The sequence below is a fragment of the Nanorana parkeri genome, unplaced genomic scaffold (assembly GCF_000935625.1).
Source record: "Nanorana parkeri isolate BGI_ZX_2015 unplaced genomic scaffold, ASM93562v1 scaffold93, whole genome shotgun sequence".
Classification (NCBI taxonomy): Eukaryota; Metazoa; Chordata; class Amphibia; order Anura; family Dicroglossidae; genus Nanorana; species Nanorana parkeri.
In genome coordinates this window covers 266,040-287,613 of record NW_017306361.1, presented here as the reverse complement: position 1 = coordinate 287,613, position 21,574 = coordinate 266,040, and the positions used below count along the sequence as shown (strand labels likewise).

At 40.7% G+C, this 21,574-nt stretch overlaps 1 protein-coding gene and 1 long non-coding RNA gene across 12 annotated transcripts in view; one reads left to right on the top strand and one right to left on the bottom strand.

Moving 5' to 3' along the window:
• MTMR1 (myotubularin related protein 1) overlaps nucleotides 1-17,034 on the top strand; it is a 59,249-nt gene extending 42,215 nt beyond the window's left edge. For all 11 annotated transcript variants that reach the window (XM_018552611.1, XM_018552608.1, XM_018552607.1 and 8 more), the window contains 8 exons: nucleotides 538-687; nucleotides 1,321-1,509; nucleotides 2,708-2,893; nucleotides 4,977-5,183; nucleotides 5,525-5,617; nucleotides 6,899-7,012; nucleotides 11,511-11,687; nucleotides 16,484-17,034. In XM_018552611.1, coding sequence (XP_018408113.1) covers nucleotides 538-687; nucleotides 1,321-1,509; nucleotides 2,708-2,893; nucleotides 4,977-5,183; nucleotides 5,525-5,617; nucleotides 6,899-7,012; nucleotides 11,511-11,687; nucleotides 16,484-16,642 — 1,275 coding nt within the window. In that variant the 3' untranslated portion in view covers nucleotides 16,643-17,034. The remainder of the gene's footprint in view (nucleotides 1-537; nucleotides 688-1,320; nucleotides 1,510-2,707; nucleotides 2,894-4,976; nucleotides 5,184-5,524; nucleotides 5,618-6,898; nucleotides 7,013-11,510; nucleotides 11,688-16,483) is intronic.
• On the bottom strand, nucleotides 616-21,507 carry LOC108783905. The gene is made up of 3 exons (XR_001941038.1): nucleotides 21,498-21,507; nucleotides 13,948-13,952; nucleotides 616-699 (listed from the first exon to the last, which is right to left on the bottom strand). It is a non-coding gene; the product is annotated as an uncharacterized LOC108783905 (long non-coding RNA).
• Between the last annotated feature and the right edge of the window lie 67 nt (nucleotides 21,508-21,574).

The window sequence follows — 21,574 nt, the reverse complement described above, 5'->3', positions numbered from 1 at the left end:
AAAACTCCAGGAATGTAAAACGTTAAGCCTTGCAGTAGGGTTACCCCCACTGGCTGTGGCGTCCTCATGTGTAATGCAGGTGAATGGACTGCATTAGACGTGATGATGTCAGCGGGGCTTAGGCAACAGGAGCCTGTAGGAGAAGAAGCTGCGGGGACCGATCTAACAGCTGGGTGTGATTGAGAATCGGGTGAATATTTTTAAAATTTGAGCCCCAAGTCCAAAACAAGCAGTTAACCTTTGCAGTGCGGGGGTATCCCTCTGCAAAGCTTAACTTTTTACGTTCCTGGAATTCTTCTTTTAAGTTCTAGGTTGTAATGCATATGCATGTAAATCATTTACATTTGGAAGAATATGACACATTACAAGTCATATATTCTAAGTCAAGCAAACCGTGAATCAAAATCTGACTTTTTTTCTTTCCATTTATTTCTGAGGTACTAAGTTGAAGTCATTCTTCAGTTTTATATATTTTATGACCATTACATTTTGTAGTCGATAGAGAATAATCGTTCATTTCTCTTATCTCTTCCACAGGGTTTGCCCAATGAGAGCTGGAAGATCACCAAGATAAACAGTAACTATGAACTATGTGACACATATCCAGCCGTCTTCGTTGTACCTACAAGTGTAGCAGATGACGACTTGGCCAGAGTGGCAGCTTTTAGAGCTAAAGGACGTATTCCGGTAAGTTGACGACTGGCAGCCTTTACTGCAGGCCTTTCCCTATCCTAAAGTGAGCTGTCTGGAGATGTTGGGATACATTAGACAAGGATGCACTCAAGCATTTGCTATGTGTGAGGTAACTAGGACAAGGCATCCACCCTTCCTAAGGTTGGCCATACACTGTTAGAATTTCAGTCGAATGATGGGAATTGACTGAAACAGTGGGTGGCCGTGCTGGCTTAACAGAATTGATAGTGTAAGGAGACAGCCGAAATTTTTCAGCCCAAGAGTGACCATATCCAATCAGCTGCAGTCACTGTTCATGTATGACAGCAGTGGACGAAAGCACAGCAGGAGAATCATCCACCCTTGCTGTTTAAGATAGATAGAGGAGTCTGATATATTTTTTTTGTTCAGCCTACAGAATGAACAACAACAACAAAAATCTACTAATGTGTGGCCAGAATAACTTTGATGTATGCGAGTCAAGTTGTGTAGCAGTACCGCTGCCTGTCACAAAAGCTTCCTTACACACAGTGCAGAAGAGGTCGGGGGGGAATCACATCACTACCTGCAAAGGATTTAATTTTAGAAAGGGTCATTCTTGGTGTACTTGGCTTACCGTAGCAGTTTTAATGGTACATTTGCTTGCAGGTGTTGTCCTGGATCCACCCAGAAAGTCAGGCTACAATAACTCGCTGTAGCCAGCCTTTAGTTGGGCCCAATGATAAGCGATGTAAAGAAGATGAAAAGTATTTACAGACTATAATGGATGCCAATGCCCAATCACACAAACTTATTATCTTTGATGCCAGACAGAACAGTGTTGCTGACACCAACAAGGTACGTTCTGAATTTTACCTTTGCTATAATAAAGTGGCTGCTGCACTCTTGGCTTCAAAAATTGTGTAAGGGATAAATTATGGCTGTATATGTATACCTATGACTGCACTTTCCCAGTGTAGTTTTTCAGTACCTGGATCATGTGGGTAACAAGGAAACATGTGCACACATATGCAGCAGTGTGGTCATTGTGCAACTGGATTTTTAAGCCTAGCGAATCAGCATCTGGAGGGATAATGCATTAAGGATAATTAATTACTCCCTGTACATGTGTCAGCTAGTTATTTTTATCATGTTCAAAGCTGAAATACTGTAAGTGAGTGCAAGGCTAATGCTGCAAATATAATGCGAATAGCCTATGCTCTCAGTAAACCTATATAGTGGGCAACCGGATTCACATTTTGCTGAATGAGCCAGAGAATAGGACTGATATGATGGAATGGGGACTGGAGCTGTACAGCCAGAGAGTATCGGGCACTGGATTTTAGCAGTTCTCTCATTCTAAGGAACATATAGTGGCTTACATAATTACTTGGACTTTAGCTGAAATGCTTACTAATCTTTTTTATATATGATTTATTATTTGCTCAAATGCCAGATTATTATGATGAATTTAATCTAAGCAACGAAGTTATCCCCTGGTGTATAGTGCTGATTGGTGACTAGTATTGTAGTGTGTGTGTATAGCAATTAATCTATTTTACAGTTTGGTACCCACAAACCGAGCCACTGCTCCTTTTGTAGAAATGTAAGTTAGCTCTGGTGATTGTACCATAAAGTTCCTGGGATAATGACCGCAACTTGTCTTAACATCCGTATTGTATATGCCTAAGCAGTTTTGGTTCTTGCAGAAATAAGCTTTATGGGCTCTGATCTGTTAATCTAAGTAGTAAGTTGTAAAATGATTTTGGGTGGATGAGGTTGTTTTCCAAGCTAGGAATAATAATTACCCTTGTAGTATATACTCTGCGCCTACAAGGAATGTGGAATGCAGACAGTACTACCCGAACAGTGAAATTGTCTGAACACAAAAGGGAAATATTTAGCTTTTAGTGGAATTTTGGTTTTGCACTTGAAGTGAGCCAGGGTGACATGTAAAGAACAGCCTGTTGAATTTATGATTCTTTATCTTATTTGGCTCAGAGATTTCTGAACGTCTGCTCTGCAGTTATAAGTTCTGTGCTTTTGTGTACTGCAGGCAAAGGGTGGAGGGTATGAAAGTGAGACCGCTTACCCCAACGCAGAGCTCGTTTTCCTGGAAATCCACAACATCCATGTCATGAGAGAATCCCTGCGTAAGCTGAAGGAGATCGTTTATCCAGCCATTGATGAGTCACGCTGGCTAACGAATGTGGATGGGACACATTGGCTTGAATACATACGGGTAAGATCTGCCTGCAGCATTTTACTGGTCTCCTCCTTAACATTTAACTGCTCATTGACTCAGAGAGAAGCAAAGGCATAGAAAGAACTGGTTGCACAAAACCCAATGGGATGTATTAAACTAATCAACTTTATTCAAAGAATAAAGTATATCAAACATAAACTCTTACTAAATTAATACTCCCACTATCTTAATTAATACCAGGCAACATTGCTACAGTAAACCACATGCACTTAGCATTCCTATACCACATTATCTACCAGTCTATGGTAACCATCAAAAATAGAACCACCTTCATTTGTTATGCTTGCAAGAAGAATTTGTTCTATTTATACTTGGTCACACTTTGCCTCTTATTTCTGTTTCCTAATAGAAATCATTGCAGATGTAACATAATATCTGTCAAGTTAGTTACTTTATAATCGACTAGCTTTTTCAAAGTGGTTCTTGTTTTGTTGGTTACTATAGACTTGTAGATTCCACAGTTTAGGAATCTGGGTGTATTTGGTTGTCTACGGCACTGTTGCCTGGTTTTATGAAAGCTGCTGGTGGTAAGTATTTAGTAAGAGTTTGTTTTTTTATATATTGTACTCTTTGAGTAAACTTTATTAGCCTAATACAGCCCATTGGGTTGTGTAGACCGGCGATTCATAAACATTTTGCAAACCATTAAATGGCAAACATTTTTTAAATTAAAATGTATGTGAAATTGTTATCAGTACTTACTATAGTTTTTTTTGGAAACTCATTATGTTGGCCTTTCTACTTATGTGACTGCCTACGACTCACGGAAAGTTATCGATACTTACCATAATTTTCCGTATCTGGAAGCTCATCATGTCAGCCTTCCTACTTCTAGGTCATGGGCTGAAGCCAGATGCATAAGTAGGCTTACATGTTAAGCCCCAGGAATACAGAACATTTTTATCAGCCTACTTATGGGTCGTGTGGCAGACCCAGACCCATAGGTAGGAAGTAGGTTGGTTGACATGATGAGCTCCAGAAACTAAGATATCTCTAAACTGAATGATTTGTAAATGCCTGCAATTTTTAAATCAATGTTTAAAAATTGAGATCATCGTTCTGACAGGAGCCTCTCCTCTGGTTACAATGAGATGTTACAATGCAAGCAACAAGACATAATCTACATTTCATTTTTTCAGGGTGATTCATATACAGCACTTTTTATAGTCTCGTGTTTCAGGTATAGGGGGTAAGCAGGCTGTTGGGAGCATATCCAATTCTGGCATTTGCTTGGAGCCAGACACAAATCATGTAATGCTGATATATGGCATCAACATTTTCTACATGGAGAAAGTATTATAGGTTAGAAACAGTTTCTGACTCTAAGATCAAGCTGACAAATGTGGGGGATGCAGATAAAAACATGGTATACCTGCTTGGATAAAGAAAAGATTTTCATAGCAATGACCATCAAAGTTGCTAAAATGTAGTTTTTAATTCGTAGAGATTTACCGTTCCCATTCTTCGGTCTGTCTCATATTTATCACTATAACACCCTTAATGTTTTTAAATTTGCCGAAGTCTTTTCATATCTGTCACTTGCTTGTTTGCAGTCTACAGAGGTGTCTTATAACCAGTTTCCGGTCTCACAGTGGCTACCAGCAAAGGGAAAATAGCAAGCCCCTGAAATTAGTTTATTAATTGAGAAGGGTGCGTGCAAAGAGCTCTGGCACTGCTTTGTCTCAGGAAAAATAATAGTAATTGGACAAGGTTTTCTAATTTGTCCTTTCGGTTAATCTTAGATATGTGATCGCTGACATTGCCTGCAAGTATTCAGGGGCGTTTGCTCTTGGCCGGACTGTTACTGTATCCCGTGCTTATGGGAAGCTGTACTTATCCCAAGACTCGTTAGATTGAAACCCTAAACTGAAAATATACGGACATGTAAATATTTTGACAAAAATCTCTTTCTAGTATACATTACAGTAGTAACTGTGTACTTCTTGCTGTAAATAGAGTTTAGCTTCCATGTAAATATGTTGATGGGCAGATTTTGAAGCCTGTTTTTGCTGTACTCCACTGGAATATCATCTAAAATAATAGACTTGTTTGTTTCCAGATGCTCCTGGCTGGCGCAGTGAGGATTGCTGATAAAGTTGAATCAAGTAAGACCTCTGTGGTCGTACATTGCAGTGACGGCTGGGATCGGACGGCACAGCTAACATCTCTGGCTATGCTAATGCTGGACAGCTATTACAGAACTATCAAAGGATTTGAGGTTCTAATTGAAAAAGAGTGGATAAGCTTTGGCCATAGATTCGCTATGGTAAGTAGGTAGCTGCTTTGTGTTGTCTGCTATGGTAATGTGATCTGTTTGCATATATAAGAAGTAAATAGTGAGGGTGGCTGAATGATCAACTTCCTCCAGCCAAAATGTATGGATTGAAGGGGCAAGTGTTAGCGGCTTTGTTAGATTTTATTGCCATCTGTTTGCCTGTTGGGGAGATTTCCTCTTGCTTCCCGTGAATTTTCTGAATTTTGAGACTTGCTACTAAATGATATTGTGTTTGAAAGTGTTCAGAAAGTTTTGTAGCAAATGTGTTAAGCGTTCTTTGTAGCATTTTAGAATGTCAGTTGGCATGTCGTAATAATCTTGATTTTTTCCAGAGAGTCGGCCATGGGAATGACAATCATGCAGATGCTGACAGATCCCCAATCTTCCTTCAGTTTATTGACTGCGTATGGCAAATGACTAATCAGGTAAGTGTTTTGTATGCAATTTTTTTTTTAAACTTTTTTATACCTACATACTTATACCTAGATATCTACAACTGACCCTAGAGAGGCAGGGCCTGGGTTAATAGATTCCAAAATTGATTCCAAGCTATAAGGGTTGCAGGGGAGAGTAACTACTTGTTCAATAAAGAACAAAGGCAAATGGCTGAAAAGTAAGGCCAGGATTGGGTAAAATGTGTCTAGAGTCAGTGTCCTTTTTGTCTGTTATGCTGTACTAAAGGCTCAAAGATTGGACCAAGTTTGGATGCTGACTTTTTTTTTGGCATACTTATGTACCAAAAAAATGTACCAAGGTTCATTGTTGCTACCCTGCTGTGGTTCAGTCTTGGCACTAGTCAGGTCAGCTGGTTAATACTTTCCTACAGCACAAAGGCAACAGGGTGGCCTAGTATGATGATCATAGGTAGAGTAAAGAAGGATTTTCGTGGTTTCCATTGTTTGCAGCAATGGGTTAAACTGCCCAAGGGATGTCACAGAAATTGATTGGGCAGTTTAAGATGTTACATTGTAGACTCATGAACTGCAGAGAAAGTGCCTATGGTACTTTATTGAAATCACTCAGAACATAAGTGCACCTTTATGACTGTTTCATTCTGTAATTCAGGGCAGTGAAAAAATTAAGTATGTAAACAGTATTTGCAACCTGATTTCATGTAACCATGCTGACCAATGAAGGCTCACTATTTGCAGGCAATATGAGGATTCCATACGGTGAGGCTGGGATGTCCACTGTGTGTTGTGTAGACCATTACACCGGCCAGTGGGGACTTCAGACATGAGTGCAGCGCGGGCTGGGGGAAGTAATGGGATGCTGGGGTTAAGTAAATTTTTTCACAGTTTGTTAGAAAGTTTACTTACATTTTAAGTGCATTCTAGCTTCTGGAGTACTTTTTGAGAGTAAGAGTTTTGCTTTATGTTATGGGGATTAGTCTCTTACTTTCAACAGCTAAAGTTTTTCTTCAACTAAAACGTTTTCGTTTTGGATAGAACCCAGTCAGCTTTTTACGTGACATGTACCAAGCGTGTACAAAAACACATGCTTGCGCGTTTAGACCCCAATTGAACTCAATGGAGACGGGCAGCAATCGCAGCACACAAACACGTTTTACAGAACACGCAGCTGCAAATGTGGGGTTATACAAGACCTTATGGTATCTAGTTTCTGCCAGTTGGTTTATACTCTGTCTTTTTGCCCCACTGCAGGTGCACTTTAAATTGTTGAAAACCTTTTTTTTTTTCTTCCAGTTTCCTGCAGCATTTGAATTTAATGAACTTTTCCTCATCACCATTCTTGACCATCTCTACAGCTGCTTGTTTGGAACATTCTTGCATAACAGTGAGCAACAAAAAGTGAAAGAGGTATGTATTCTTTTCCATATACAGACATTAGAGGGACGTTATAGAGCAATTAGATTGCTTGATTATTATTATTATACAGGATTTATAGAGCGCCAACAGTTTGTGCAGCTCTTTACAATATAAGGAAGACATTACAGTTACAATACAATTTAAGACAAGATGGTAAGGAGGGCCAACTTTATAGTTATAATGTCCCTAGGCCATTCCCATTTACTGCCTTAAAGTGACACATTCAAATGTGAATATGGTGCCTGCAAAAGTGGATCCATGCTTGTTACTAGGGGTGCACTGATACCGATACTAGTATTGGTATCGGTGCCGATGCCGAGTATTTGGGCAAATACTCAAGAAGCCGAGTAGCGAGTCATAACACGCTACCCATCTTCCTGATTGACCAGGAATCCAGGTCCATGCTCCGTCACTTGTGGAGCATGGAGCCGGCTTTACGGCCAATCAGGAAGCCGGGCACCGTGTAATGACGCATTGCCTGGCTTCCCGATTGGCTAGCTTCTCGACCAATCAGGAAGCTGGTCAATGCTTCATTACACGGCGCCCGCCTTCCTGATTGGACCGAAAGCCGGCTCCATGCTTCCTCGTCACCTGTAACGAGGGGAGCAAGGAGACGGCTACCCTGCTAATCGGGAAGCCGGGTGGCGAGTCTTTACATGCAGCCTGGCTTACCAGCTAATCAGGAAGCCAGGTGGCAAATCATTACACGCCGCCCGGCTTCCCTAATGGGACTTTCGGTATCGGCGCGTACCGAAAAAGAAATATCGGTACTCTATACCAAAAAACCGGTATGGGTGCATCCCTACTTGTTACCCTACTTGTTACCTATCAAGAATGTTCATAAGTATGCCAAAAAAAAAACACCTTACTCAATGAATAAATGTAAACGTCTGTCCAGAAGCCCAAATATAAAACAAATGACACTATTGTGTTGAGCCTTAGTGCCTGCAATTTCCTCCTGAACCTTGTACTCATACAATATGGGGAGAACATCATGTTCGCAAAACCAGGACCCATCCACTTCTGGGCTGATAGAGCATGGAAATCATCGGTGGATGAATACAGGCATCACCATTATCACAAACATAGAATACTTTTTACACTTTTTCAGTGGACTGCCTTGCTATTGCATTGCGGCATGATTGCACTTTGTCTAATCTATTTAATTTAGCGCTGTGTATTTTTACTATGAAATGACTGAAATGCACAATGTGTTCTATTTAAATAGAGTTTAAGCAGTAAGCCTTCCTAGTATCAAATAATGATCATTCAAACAGGCAAAGAGGTTGAACCTCTGCATAGGTAAAGGTTTCTTTACATTAGGAGCTGTAAAAGTCTGCAATAGACTTCCACAGAAACTAGCTCTAGCCAACTCTGTAAAATTGTCATTGCTAAATGCACAAAATATAACTGGCTATTAATATTTATAAGTAATAACACTGTAGATTGTTGATGCATGGAATATTGAATTGCCTTAGGGTATTAGGAAGACATTTTTTGCCCTGTTGGAGATAATTGGACCATGTTTTATAGTTTTTTTTTGCCTTCCTCTAGAACAATTGTGTGTTTTAGGATTCTGTGGATGTAGGTTTTTATTTCTACGTGTTGATAGGCATGTGTCCTGTTTTCAGCCTAACTATGTAACCTTTGTTCCAGTATGTTGACTTTTTTGTTATGTGCTAAACCTTGAAGGATGCAATTGGCCATGTTTTTTGTCAATAACCCTTATTACACTAGAAGTTATGTGACTCGTAGCTAGTGGTCCATACGTCTGCATGGTTATTTTCACAGCTGGCATAGTGACTCATCTGGAAAGTCTCACTGGTTTTGGGCTCATGTGGCCTTCATCTGAATCACATCTGCCTCGATTAATGAAATCTACTATGTAAATCATTGTGTTTGCCACAAGATGGAGCTCAAGTATTTACTTCAGATTCTCAGCATTGATGCAGATTCATTAATATTCTTCCCACCTTCTCTGTTCATAATGTCTCCAGAATATCGGATGTTAAAGACAGACCTGCCTTTAGCTGCACCAAAATGAAATTCTCATATTGCGGTTGCCGGCAATTGCTGTGTATTCCTTTCTAGGGTTTAAGATGAATTGGCTTCATTTATCATTTCACCTTTTATACACAAAACCTTTTCACATTAGAGAAAATATGTTGCAGTGTTAATTGGTATGTCTATTGTGTCCTTTGTCTGCGTTGCATTATTTTACAATCAAAGTATTAATTGCTGTTTGGCTGAGTAGGTAGAATTGCTGCCTTACCTGAATTGAATTTCCATCAGAATATAGTTGGCAGCTGTGGTTTCCTTCCACCTCCTATCATTCAGTAATATTGCTTCTGTCGGTAGTGGGCTAATAGGGAAAGGGACTTGGGTCAGTATAGAATGGATGTGTTGCTGAACACTAGTGTGTGTTGCACCATTTGGTCCAATACACTTTTTGTGCATTTAATAGTCCATTTGACATTGTACAGGCTCCGATTGTGTGCCAGCTACCGATCAGCATAGGTTGGTCAGTAACTACCGTGTTTCCCCGAAAATAAGACACTGTCTTATATTTTTTGGGGCTCATAAAAACACACTAGGTCTTATTTTCGAGGTAGGTCTTATTTTTTTTAATGTACAACAATCCACATTTATTCATGTACAAAAATATGGTGATCAGGGGTGCCGTACCTTTCCAAGAGCAATTTGCTAACCAATCGCTGGCCAGAATGAGCGTAGCGCGCTTTCACTATCGGTACCTCACAGGCAGAGTGCATTTGGTATCACTCCGCCTGTGACAGGAGCTGGCGCTATAGAGGAGGCATTGGCTTACACGGCTCTGCTCCCTCCGGTGCCGCCTCGCTTCCTCTAGCGCTGGCTTCATTGGCACCGCTAATCCTCTCCAGTCCCTCCCGCGGCTCTTCAAGTTCCCCCTTATGCCACCACCGGCCCTGGGAATGGTCCCAACTAGGTCTTATTTTTTCGGTGTAGGTCTTGTATTTTAGCAATTCCCCAAAATAGTACTAGGTCTTATTTTCGGGGTAGGTCTTATTTTCGGGGAAACAATGTGAAGCAATGGGAGAATTGTAGAAGATTCTCCAGTTAAATGGTTATCTCACTAGTTGGAGATCAAGCCCTCATTCACAGGAGAAAAGGCCGGCACGTGCAGCTCCGTGCTGTGTGCGCGGCTGTATCGGGTAGCTCCCAGGAACAGGTGCTGCGTGTGATAAGTACACAGCCCCTGTCCTTCTCTATGGTAATATGTCTGTGCTAACTGATGACTATACAGATTCATTCTGTTGAATTTTTTCAGCTTGTGATAGTTTGGGTTTTGAGTGATACCATTTATTGGCCAACTAAATTAGGTTGGAGTGCAGTCTGGCCTCTTCTTCAGATCAATCAATCCTGATAGTGAATGAAGAAGAGGCCAGCATGCTTTAAAAGATTGCACTACAATCCATTTAGTTAGCCAATAAATGGTGTCACCCTATATCTGAATTTCTACTTTTGATGATGGCTAACGTGATATAGTGCTCAGCTTCTGTCAAACAGTAAGCCAATCACACATGCAGGAAGCACATTTTCAGGGGGAGTTCTGTACAGAAACATTTGCCAGAATTTTTAACATTAACAGTAGGGGAAAAACTTCACCAAAAAAAGTTCTATAGGTAACCTGTAATATATGCCACATTTTCAACATTTGATTTAATACATTGCATTTGTTTGGTGGATACACTATTCATGAAAGCCATAGACTGTTTAAGCATTCCTGTACTAAGACTATGCATATCAGCTTAAACACATGCAATTGTACGAATGCGCAACCCCGTTTTTGCAGCTGTGCACCTGTACACATTTGCGTGATACCTATCTCCCCATGCATTGTGGGTGTAGTTTCATGTGTATTTTACTGCTTCAGTAACCTACAAGTGTGAAAGGGGCTTAAGAGTGAGCTTTTTATGGTTCCTGAGGATCCATACCTCCTGCGCACCTTTCACAATGCCCACTGAAAGCTAGAATAGTGGAGTGCAATTTAACCTAAAATATGGAATTTCACGATGTGTAATCCTTACTGGGTTCTAAATTCCTCCCATTGAGGTGCATAATGTGTTTGGGGCTCTTAAATAAACCCGATGAGAAGACACATTAAAGTAAACAAGAATCATCATTGTCACCCTTTATGTGCTTCTTACCAGTTTTGCAAATCAATGTATTCTTACTGGGCTCCTGAAACTCTGTAGAGGGACATTACATGGTAGGTAAAAATTCAGTTATTGATTCTGACTTTGACCATTACAGACTCTCCTGCATATGAAACTTGCCTTTGTGTCCAGTCTATATATTAAGTATATATATATTGTATAGTGTTTTTTTTTGTTTTTTTTTAACCCTCAGTATTCCATCTCTGGTTTCCTTTGGTTCAGGAACCAAGGGATGCAAATGTCTGTGTACTGGAGTCATTGTTTAAACTACCAATAAGTATCTCCTCTTCTAGGAAGTGCAAACAAAGACTATAGCTTTATGGTCCTATATTAATAGCCACATGGATGAATTTACCAATCCTTTTTATGTGAATTATGAGCACCATGTGCTGTATCCAGTCGCCAGCTTTAGCCACTTGGAACTCTGGGTGAATTATTACATAAGGTGGAACCCTCGGACCAGACCTCAGGTATGTACAGCTTTATTCTGTTTCTCATCCTTTTTGGTCTTTGTCTCAAATAAAGTTGGCCATTAGTGATACTACAGATGAGGGCAGAAACTAGTATGCTTAAAATATTACAGCAGCTTAATAACGCTTCAGAGCGCTTCATTGTCAATAGTAATATATGTGCTCTTGCCTGCAGGATTCTCTGAGAATGTGACCTGATGCCTGGTAGTTTTTGTGTGAATTTAATGGACATCTCTCATCTGATTGGTTTTAGAAGTAAAACCTAGTAGAATATCAGCTCTAGAAGGTCTAAAATATTGCCTTTGTCAGCTTTATAGTAGAACTGGTCTAGAAAACTGCATTGTAAAGAAAATGAGCAGGTGCAAACCAGCTGAATGGATGTTATCTGAGGTTGACTGGGAATGATGAAGGTGTTTGGGAAAACAACCAAATACATGTGAACCAAGTATTAGGAGTTCAGTGTGAGTAAGTTTTCCAATTATAGCGCAAACATGGAAGTTACTTCTGCCCTTAACACTGCCCAAACATGAGGGTTCTTATTCATTTTTGAATAGTCAGACCTTCAGAACATGTTTTTTTTTCTTTTGACCATTTTATCCTCTACACTGTACCTACTATGTGATCCACACTGCTGACTTGTCTCCTTCTCAGCTAGCAGAGAGCATTAGTGAGACAGTATTTTCTATTCCAGAAGATCTCTCCTGACGGCATCGCTTTTGTGATTGCTAGAAGCATCCAAGTGGTCTATAGTGTTTAAGGAAAGAACTGTCCCATTTCATAGTCTATTTTGGGCCATTTAATTACGAGCCTGCATTAGAAACTGGCATTTGGGTAATGCAAGTTTTAAATATGGTTGTTTCAATCCAACGTTTACTGTCTGAGAGTTCATTTCACTGGCATTTGTGATAAATAAAACCCTTTGAGTTTGACTAGTGAGTAGACTAGTCAACTATTCAATCAGTGAAGGCTAATAGTGACAAGCTATAGTACCTATAGCAGCCTACCAAAATTCATGATCTATTGATTTGTTTTCACTTAAAGAAAATGTAAACCTTAACAATGAACTTTTCTTTCCTTTTTATTCTGTTTGATATACTATTGAACATTTTTCATTATATCTTTTTAAGTGCAAAAAATACCTGGTAATTCTGCCAGTAAACCTTTCTGTTCTCTCTGCCAATTCATAACGCTGTTTGTAGTCCTGTTCTTGGATCACGACGCTGTTACTCCATACATACGGTATGGTGAGTAAGTGTTGTCACCATAGAACAGGAAGTGTGTTGCTGGTAGGATCACCAGGTGAAAATAGAGGGAAAAAACTTGAAAAAAACGAATGCAGTCACCACATCTTAGCACTTTGGGTTTTGGTTTTAGGTACACTTTGAGTGAACTCTTTGGCTGCAGTGATAAATGTGTTCATTTTGTCATATAATTATAACCAGCTGCAGTGTTATCCAGTGATCAGGGAATCCTTGTGTACCTGTTATTGTGTTATTTATTACTTGTCTTCTATCGGGTCAAACAAGTTTAAAGGTAGTGACATTTTTGGTTTGTGTACCTCAAAGATAGAGGTTTACAGTCTGCTGGGAAAAGAAGTTTAACCTATACATACAGAAAGTGTTCTCTAACTGTAAGAGCCGTGAAACTATTGAATAGTCTTCCCTGGAGCTGCTACTAGTTAACTCAGTGGGTTTGCTTCAAAGGGCGGCCGAATGCATTTTCTAAATGCAGAAAATCCTTTTTTTGTTTTGTTTTCCTGTTGTAGCATATGGAGGTTTATAGGGTTTTAATCTACTGAAGGTTTAGGAATCTAAAGTTAATTTTTTTTCCCCCTTGCAGTTAGTCAATGTATCATTTTTCAACCTGTGAATCTGCTGCTTTATGGCCAATAATCTTTGCATTTCATTCTTCCTGACAACACCCATACCCTTGAGCTGGGAGGAATGGGAAGGGGGGATTCTCCCATCCACACTGTTTAGTGCGGATGGGCAATCAAGCCTAGGCTGAATGAGAACAAATGTTTGACTTCCTCGACCACAAAACGAATAGTGCATAGCCGGCCCTAGATTACCAGGGTGTCATCATAAAAGACTCCTGAAAAAGTGGCTTCTCATATGCACCAGAATGAATGAATCTTGACAGTTTGGTATTCCATAGTAACTAGAAATTAGTGTTAATTGCAAACAGTTTCTCATCCAGGGTTTAGAACTCCAATTCAGAAGTTGTAAAGTATTTGTCAGTCTGCCTGTCATGACACCACAGAGACTCTGTGCGACAGCTGTATCATTATGGCTATGCACCACTTGACAGTTAATTTCTTTTGTTTAGATTCAAGTTATTAAAAAGTTCATATATGTCACCCAGACTTGATGTGGAACGGCTGTAGTTTACCGCTGGGGAATGCTAATTGTCGCCATTGAAAAACACTGCAGCACTGCATTTCTAATGGCTAAATAGTACCTTTCACTGCAAGTGCATTTAATTGGCAGGGCTTTCTTTTTTAAGCCCAGTCAGATAGTGTTGTTCTTGTTATAGAGAGAAGCAAAAAAAATATATAGCTGAACCACAGTAAAAAAGGAATCATTTTGAGTCTTGAAGGAAATGTGGTTTAGCAGATAAATGAGAATAAATGGCAGCGTGATGTGGCTGAAATCACACAGCGGCATTAAAGCACATTGGCTTTACTATCAAGACTACCTTTTGCAAGTGGAGATTTAAAAAAAACAGACTCATTCAGCAAGAACAAATAGATTCATCACTTAACAGTTTTCAAGGTAATGTGCGTCCTTGAGTGAATAATGTTCAATACATTATACAGCCAGACAAACACTTTGTAAATAGGAGTAGCCTTTGTGTAAGGAACCTTGTAAAGCATCTTCCCTGCCCCCAGCCTGCACATTCAACACATGAAGCCGTTTTATCGCCATTCAGATACATACCACCCTTTTAAGACTGATTGGTGTTTGTGTAAAGACATTTTCTGCTAGGTGTCTGATAAATGGACAAATCCTGCTTCTCTGCATTTTACCACATACAGATTTTAACCATACATAAAGAGAGATTATTGTGTGATTTGACCACAGGCAATGAAAAGAAAACAAAGATTCTTCCCTTAAGCTTATACATTTTATTCAGATAAATATCTCATGTTAAAAATGGCTTTTAATTCACAGATGTGAATATGTATCTTCTGTTTCCTCTTCTTCTAGTGTTATGTGAACAGGGCTTAAATGGCTTTTGGACTTCCCAGCATGCACTGCTTCTCTCTTGAGGCTGCTGGGTACTGCAGTGTGCCTGACCTGCAGTGACAATCAGATTAGTATGCCCTCTCACAGCCATTCTTATACACAGATCACCCATAGGAACCTGCAAATCATGAAAAAATGTAATGTGTTCCTGTAAAGGAAATGTAGGATTCCTCTAAGAAACCTTGTAAGGGAATTTGAAAAGAAGGGGCACCTATTTTCTTCCTCTTTCTGTGACTTCCAAGCAACACATCAGTGACCTGGCTGTCGAGGACACATCTTGTGATTCTCTATGGGGATGTCCTTATGAGGTTTCAAGCTCTGGTAAGGGGTAGGGTAGTACTAGCAAAGGTGTGTACATTTGCAAAACACCCACGCAAAGAAATGCCTATACCCCACTCATACTTCTAGTAGAAGCAGTCTGTAAGAACTTTGCCACCTTCTTAACCACTGCACGACCCATAATGGGATAATCCTGTCATTGGTCCTTAAGGGGTTAAATAGACTCGCCTCTGGGACTCTGTTCATATTTGTAGAGCCAGTGGCTGGCTTTACAGCTGCTGCCAGAGCGCTTCTATGATCCAGTAATGTGGCTGCCCCCCGCCCGACCCCCCGCCATGTTTCCTGGGCTTCGCTGCCACTCCTGCGGGCTCAGGACCAGCATCTCGGGTGTCGGCAGGAAGCTGGGGAGTAGAGCGGCGAACGTACGTTCACAAATCTCCTCCCCTGTTCTATGGGACTGGGAGCGATGCGTATTGCATCACTTCCGGTCCCATAGCTGTCAGTGCTGGGCTCCTGAAGCCCAGCAATAAGCTATTGAAGTGCGATCTACACTTCAATAGCTGCTGTGCTGTGACAGAGCTCCATCCATATGTGCATTGTTTGTACAGCTCCCTTGCACACCTTGTAGAGATGCCGGGAGCCAGAATGTGACACCAGTCAAGTCCAGGCACCTCTCCAGGGCACATGTGGGAGCTGCAAGCAATGCACATATGGATGAAACTCCCTTAGGGCCATACTTCCAGCCTACCCCACCTCAAGCTGACCCGCGGGGCCGGGCAGCATATTTTGAATGGCTGTTCGGCGCAAGAACTGATGGTGCTGCGCTAGGGGGAGGCTGAGGAGTGTCTCACCTAGAAAAGTGGAAGACATGTGGTGACCCACTGAACATGGGGTAGCGACCCACTTTTCGGTGACAACCCACCAGTTGAGAACCCAGGCTTTACATTATAAATGCACTTTTAATACATTGTAGGACACTATTTATGCCGGTAAATAAGGCAAGTTTGCACATAAAAAACATTTTTTTTTTCAAGCTGTACCAAGTCCTGCTAGTTTAGTTCTCCTTCTGTTCCTGGTAGCAGTGTGCAGACACAGGGCTTTCTAAAACACATAGTTATATCTTATGTTAATGCATGCTTTTTAACCTCTGTGTCGGGCACTACTCTGGTTATATTTGAATTAAGAGTAAAGAGTAAACATTGACTTTGGTTTGATGCACATAAAAATTACTATATAAATCTGACACACTTTGCATATTCTTGTGTATAGATGCCAATTCATCAGAACCTTAAGGACCTCTTGGCCATAAGGGCAGAGCTTCAGAAGAGGGTGGAAGAACTCCAGCGTGAAGCTACAACCAGATCAATTTCCTCCTCATCGGACCGGGGATCGTCCCCTTCTGCCACTCCAGTACACACGGCTGTCTGACCTGCATTAGGAAGCATGTGGCACTGTGTGAGGATTCATCTTGGCGTGCTGCCACCAGTGCTCTCAAGAATCTGAGCTGTATGGGGAGTTCGCTTCTGACACATTTCAGGCACAGGAATCAATGCAATCTTTCAAGGCTTTTCCTTTCTGCTGGAAACGGCAGCATCATACATCAGCTGTGGCATTTTAAGAATAAGAATTTCACCTTCTTGAAACTTGCATGCTGAGAATCATTCCATGATCCCTTTCCAAACACACAATGTGTAAATATTGTACTTGTTCGATATTGTTTACAAGCCTTAGGCCTATACCGCACTTTCACCCTTCTATCACACTATAGTTGTATAGCTCCCATACAACTGCTCAAGGCCTTTGAAACACATGTAAGTGAATGTGACCTGCTGGGATCATTCAGATTTGATCTTGTGTCCTAGCGACCCATGTTACAAGTAGGAATGCACCGATACTAGCATCGGTACCTATACCGAGTAATTGGGCAAGTACTTGTTGGTTAGGAAGCCAGGCTGCCTAGGCACAAGTGAATCCAGCTTCCTGATTGGCTAGGAAGCTAGCTTTACTTGTTGGTAAGCAGCCTGACTTCCTAACCAATCAGGAAGCTGGGCGACGGGTCATGATCAGTCACCCGACTTCCTTATAATCTGGGCACGCGGCACCGGTACTCGGTATCGGCGAGTACCGAAAAAGAAAGTATTGGTACTCGATACCGCAAAAACGGTGCAACCCTAGTTACAAGTCATTCTCACTTTTATTTGTAGCAGAGATTCCGATCAGATGTTGGAAAGTAGGAGGGTTCCTGTCACGTAGTAGCCTGATTGAAAGTTGTTGCTGTGCTGCAGGCCTTACACTCCAATCCCTCCAATTAGTGTTACCCAGTACGGTTTATTCTGCACGGTGTATTTCTAGACACATGCTTTGTTTATTTTATTATGCTTTTTTTTTTTTGCTGTCAACAGTAGTGCAATTTTCAAGTGCTGCTGAACAGATGTTATATATGAACAAAGCACATTTCCTACTGTCTCCATGAAAGCATAACTCCTGGAAGAGACGGTGAGGATATGAACTGTTACATGAACTGACAAGTTCAATATTTTACCTATTTAAAAAAACAGTGTAATACACCAAAAGCCATGCAAAGCTCATCGATCAATGAATGAAAGAAGCTTAACCGTGTGTAAGTTATCTTGTTGCACCTATCTATGTATTTGTATAGTGTTTTTACCTCAAACAAGACCTTTTTATCCTGACCTGCGTTTGAGTGAGTTATTTTAGGTATATTACTGTACATATACAGAATAATCAGAAATGATTGATGGTCACCCATTAAACAAATGCTTATGGGCTAAGCAGCAGTTTATCAGAAAGCTGTGTTGCCAGTCTAGTTCAAGTATACCAGAAAATCATTGATAGTGGCCTTAATGCAAGACAAATACAGAGCTGGTTAGTAAGGCAATGTGCAACAACCTACAGCTACAACATGTTCCCCAAGATGTACTTCTCATGGGTTAAGACAAGTGTTTGCTTCTTATTGTAAATCCAAGAGCGGTAACCCCGAGCACAGGATTGCACAGAAAAGTGTCACTTACCTTGTCCCTGCAAGCCCGCAGTGTCCTCTGCTGTATGCGGCCGGCCGATGCCGGCATCTGAGTTTTTTAGTTTTGTTTTCTGGGGGCGGAGCCGGCGGGAAATTCAAAAGTGAAAACATGACATTTACACAGAATACACACAACACAATGTAATGTGCTATGATTACACTTATGTATCAAACTATTTCACTTCAATTTTGTCCCTAGAGCTTTGTCCAGTGCCCTGTCTGCACTTTTACTGTTCTTTCTGCCTGGAAACTTGTGAATGTCCATGGCATCCAAAAAGCGTCCCTCTAGGTCAAAAGCGGTTTTAGACCAGGTAGAAAACAGTTCCCCAAACTCCCTTTTTTATTATAAAGACTGCAGAAAGATTAACTAGAACAAACGATGGTGAGTGGGGGGACCCAAACTTGGACTGAAACTTAAAGAAGCATGGGTTGTTTGGAAATCGGCTACCCATAAGTGGAGACTGCGTATAACCGTACCGATGTTAGGGAGCACTTGAGATAGGATGAACCACACCAGTGTTAATTTAGTTACCACACAAGGAGGCACTCTATAAACTTTGACTTTTTCCCATAGCAAATACTTTTCCATGTATGAGAAACACTGACCTGCAGCAGCCACTTAGAACTCATCTTACAATAACCTGAAATGAAAATCGATTTGCTATGAGTTTTAAGTTGAAGCTCTTTGCACATAATTATTGTTCTAGCTATTATGCTATTAAATAAATCTGACAGTGTACAGTCCCACTGGGCAAACCGTTATGTTTTATACAGATTGAACATAATTAATTTTTCATGTTCAGAAACCTTATCAAGTCGTACACCTCTCTCTTTTTTTGTCACCAAGCAAGTACTCTGATCACAGATAAGTGGCAGGCAAGATATGCCATTGTTCCCAAATAATGGCTACTGACAATTGTTCTTTCTAGAGACACTACTCTCTAAAAGGCCAACACCAGTTTAAAACACAGTGAAGGGAATTTATCAAAACTGGAGCAGACAAAATCTGAATCAGTTTCTGTCTTTCATTTTCAAATCTTAACTGAAGAGAGAAGCTGATTGGTTGCCATGGGCAGTTTTGATAAATTCCCCCCAGTATTTTTTATAGTTTATGAAATAGTTATTTAGATTTCTTACTATAAACTCACTCGGAGTACATTTATACAGAGAATCATTTTCAGGAGTCAGCCCCAATGTTACAACATGACTAAAGTAGAAGAATAAATGCTGTGGTACATATGAACAATCTGTAAAGTTATTATATGATAAGATACAGAGTTTGGCCTCTTAATGTATATAAAAGTTCCATGGAGAAGAACAAGCTGTTTGTAAGGCTATTTGATTGGAGATATTATGGAGTTCAGCCTCGATGCTTGAATAAACCGATAAATACACGGTTGGTGTGTGGGACCCACCTATGGATATTGCACCCACATGGCTGAAGCTTGCACTCCCAGGTGTACCTTGAGTGGTGGATTTCGCATGACATTGGGTTAAAAAGGCCTGTGCTTTTAATTAAAGGAGATGGCAAGCAGGGCAGTTCTGGTGGGAGTGCTTACTGGCTGTGGAGCTGTGTAGGATAGAAATATGGAGGCTGCCCTTGCCAGCATGTATTGAAAGTGAATCCTTCAGGGGCTGTCATTACATCTGTCTCTAAATATTTGGTGATAACTAAAAACATTCATTGTTTTTAAAAACCACACTTTTTAAATAAAAAATAATAGCTTTATGTATTTTAAGCGGATAATATCTTTATATAGCCCCCAGTCACCATTTTTATTTTTTATTGTGTACCTAGAGAGAGAAATTAAATACACAGGTCTTTCCTTGTGGCATGTAAGCCCACTGTACATCTCTTGCGCCCCTCTGGGGCTATTGATTTGTCAATATAAATCGATATTATGTCTACTGCCATCTGCCAACACAAATCGCTGCTTAGCATAACCAAGGGTATGCATACAATAGCATTTTCAATCTTCCCGCTGATCGAATCCATCCAGCCTAAGTGTCCACGGCGGAGAGAAATGACAGTGAGCTTGTCCCAAACTCCTCCCATTGTTCCACCTATCACAGCAGTAAGACGGCAATTGACTCCTCCCAGCTGTCAAATCTAAAAGAAGTGAACCTTTCTCGCATTTTCTCTCCCACCTCGTATCCAGGCTTGACAAAGAGGCAGTGGCTACGAAGCGCGTAGCTACCGAACACACAGAACACTACCTATAGAGACGACGCTGAACATCACTTGATTCCACATTACCGCGGCATTTCAGCACCAGCTTGCGGCTTCCAGATTAACCCGATCCGCTGACATCTATTCAGCGTACATCCCACATTGCTGTTGCGGCTCAGCCTGGTCCGCACAGCTCCCAATACCCGACTGTATTGTCACACTTGGTCCACCTAGGCATTCACCTACTCACCCCACTGTCATCTCACCCTCTATCCTGGCCAAATACTACGTTGTGCATAGCGATTACAGTGGATTTCTTTCTGAGACAGAGTGACATCTAAAAACGTGAGTGAATTTTAAACAGTAGTAGCGCTCTCAATACATCTGCTTGTTAAATATTTGGTGAGCCACTGACGTGCAAAAACATTACACATTACCTCAATATGCACGAAGAACTGTATATGGTCAATAGCAAATCAAAAGAAAAAAAATGAATTGTAGTACATTGTCTGACGCATTTAATTTTAAAATATTCCAAACTGTTTTAATAGCTCACTATTTTATATTTTACATAAATGGCATGCATTGGGGCTGATTCAGATTATTTTCCAGCCGATATACAGATTTAGATTTGTACTTCTTCCAATCCAGTCCTGAAATTTACACAGATGTGCCACATAGTACATCCACTCTGGTGACCTGCCGCAATTGAGCAACACCCCTAGGTCACCTCCTCACCCCCAGCCTCTGAATGGACAATGAAGAAGCCGTAATAGACTGTTAAGCTAATTTTTTTGCTCTATCCTCCTTTCAGCATATTCCTTGCTAGCTTGTATATGCAGGACATCCGAATGGCCCCAAATACTACCCCACCTTCTCCTGATCTAAGTACACTGGATGCTGACATCTACACAAATTCAGGTATGTATTCTATATGTTTAATGACTGTTTGTTTATTTATATAACTGCATTCATGATTTTTTTTACTATCTGCACAGGGTTGGGGTTAAGTAAGCATTTTTGGTGCCAACGTATAAGATCTATTTACTCTGCACAACAAAAAACATCTGTACAAAAGAAGAGGTACAGATTTTTAATGCACACATTTTCAAAAGACTTGTATACACGACTTGTATACATCAACTTGCAG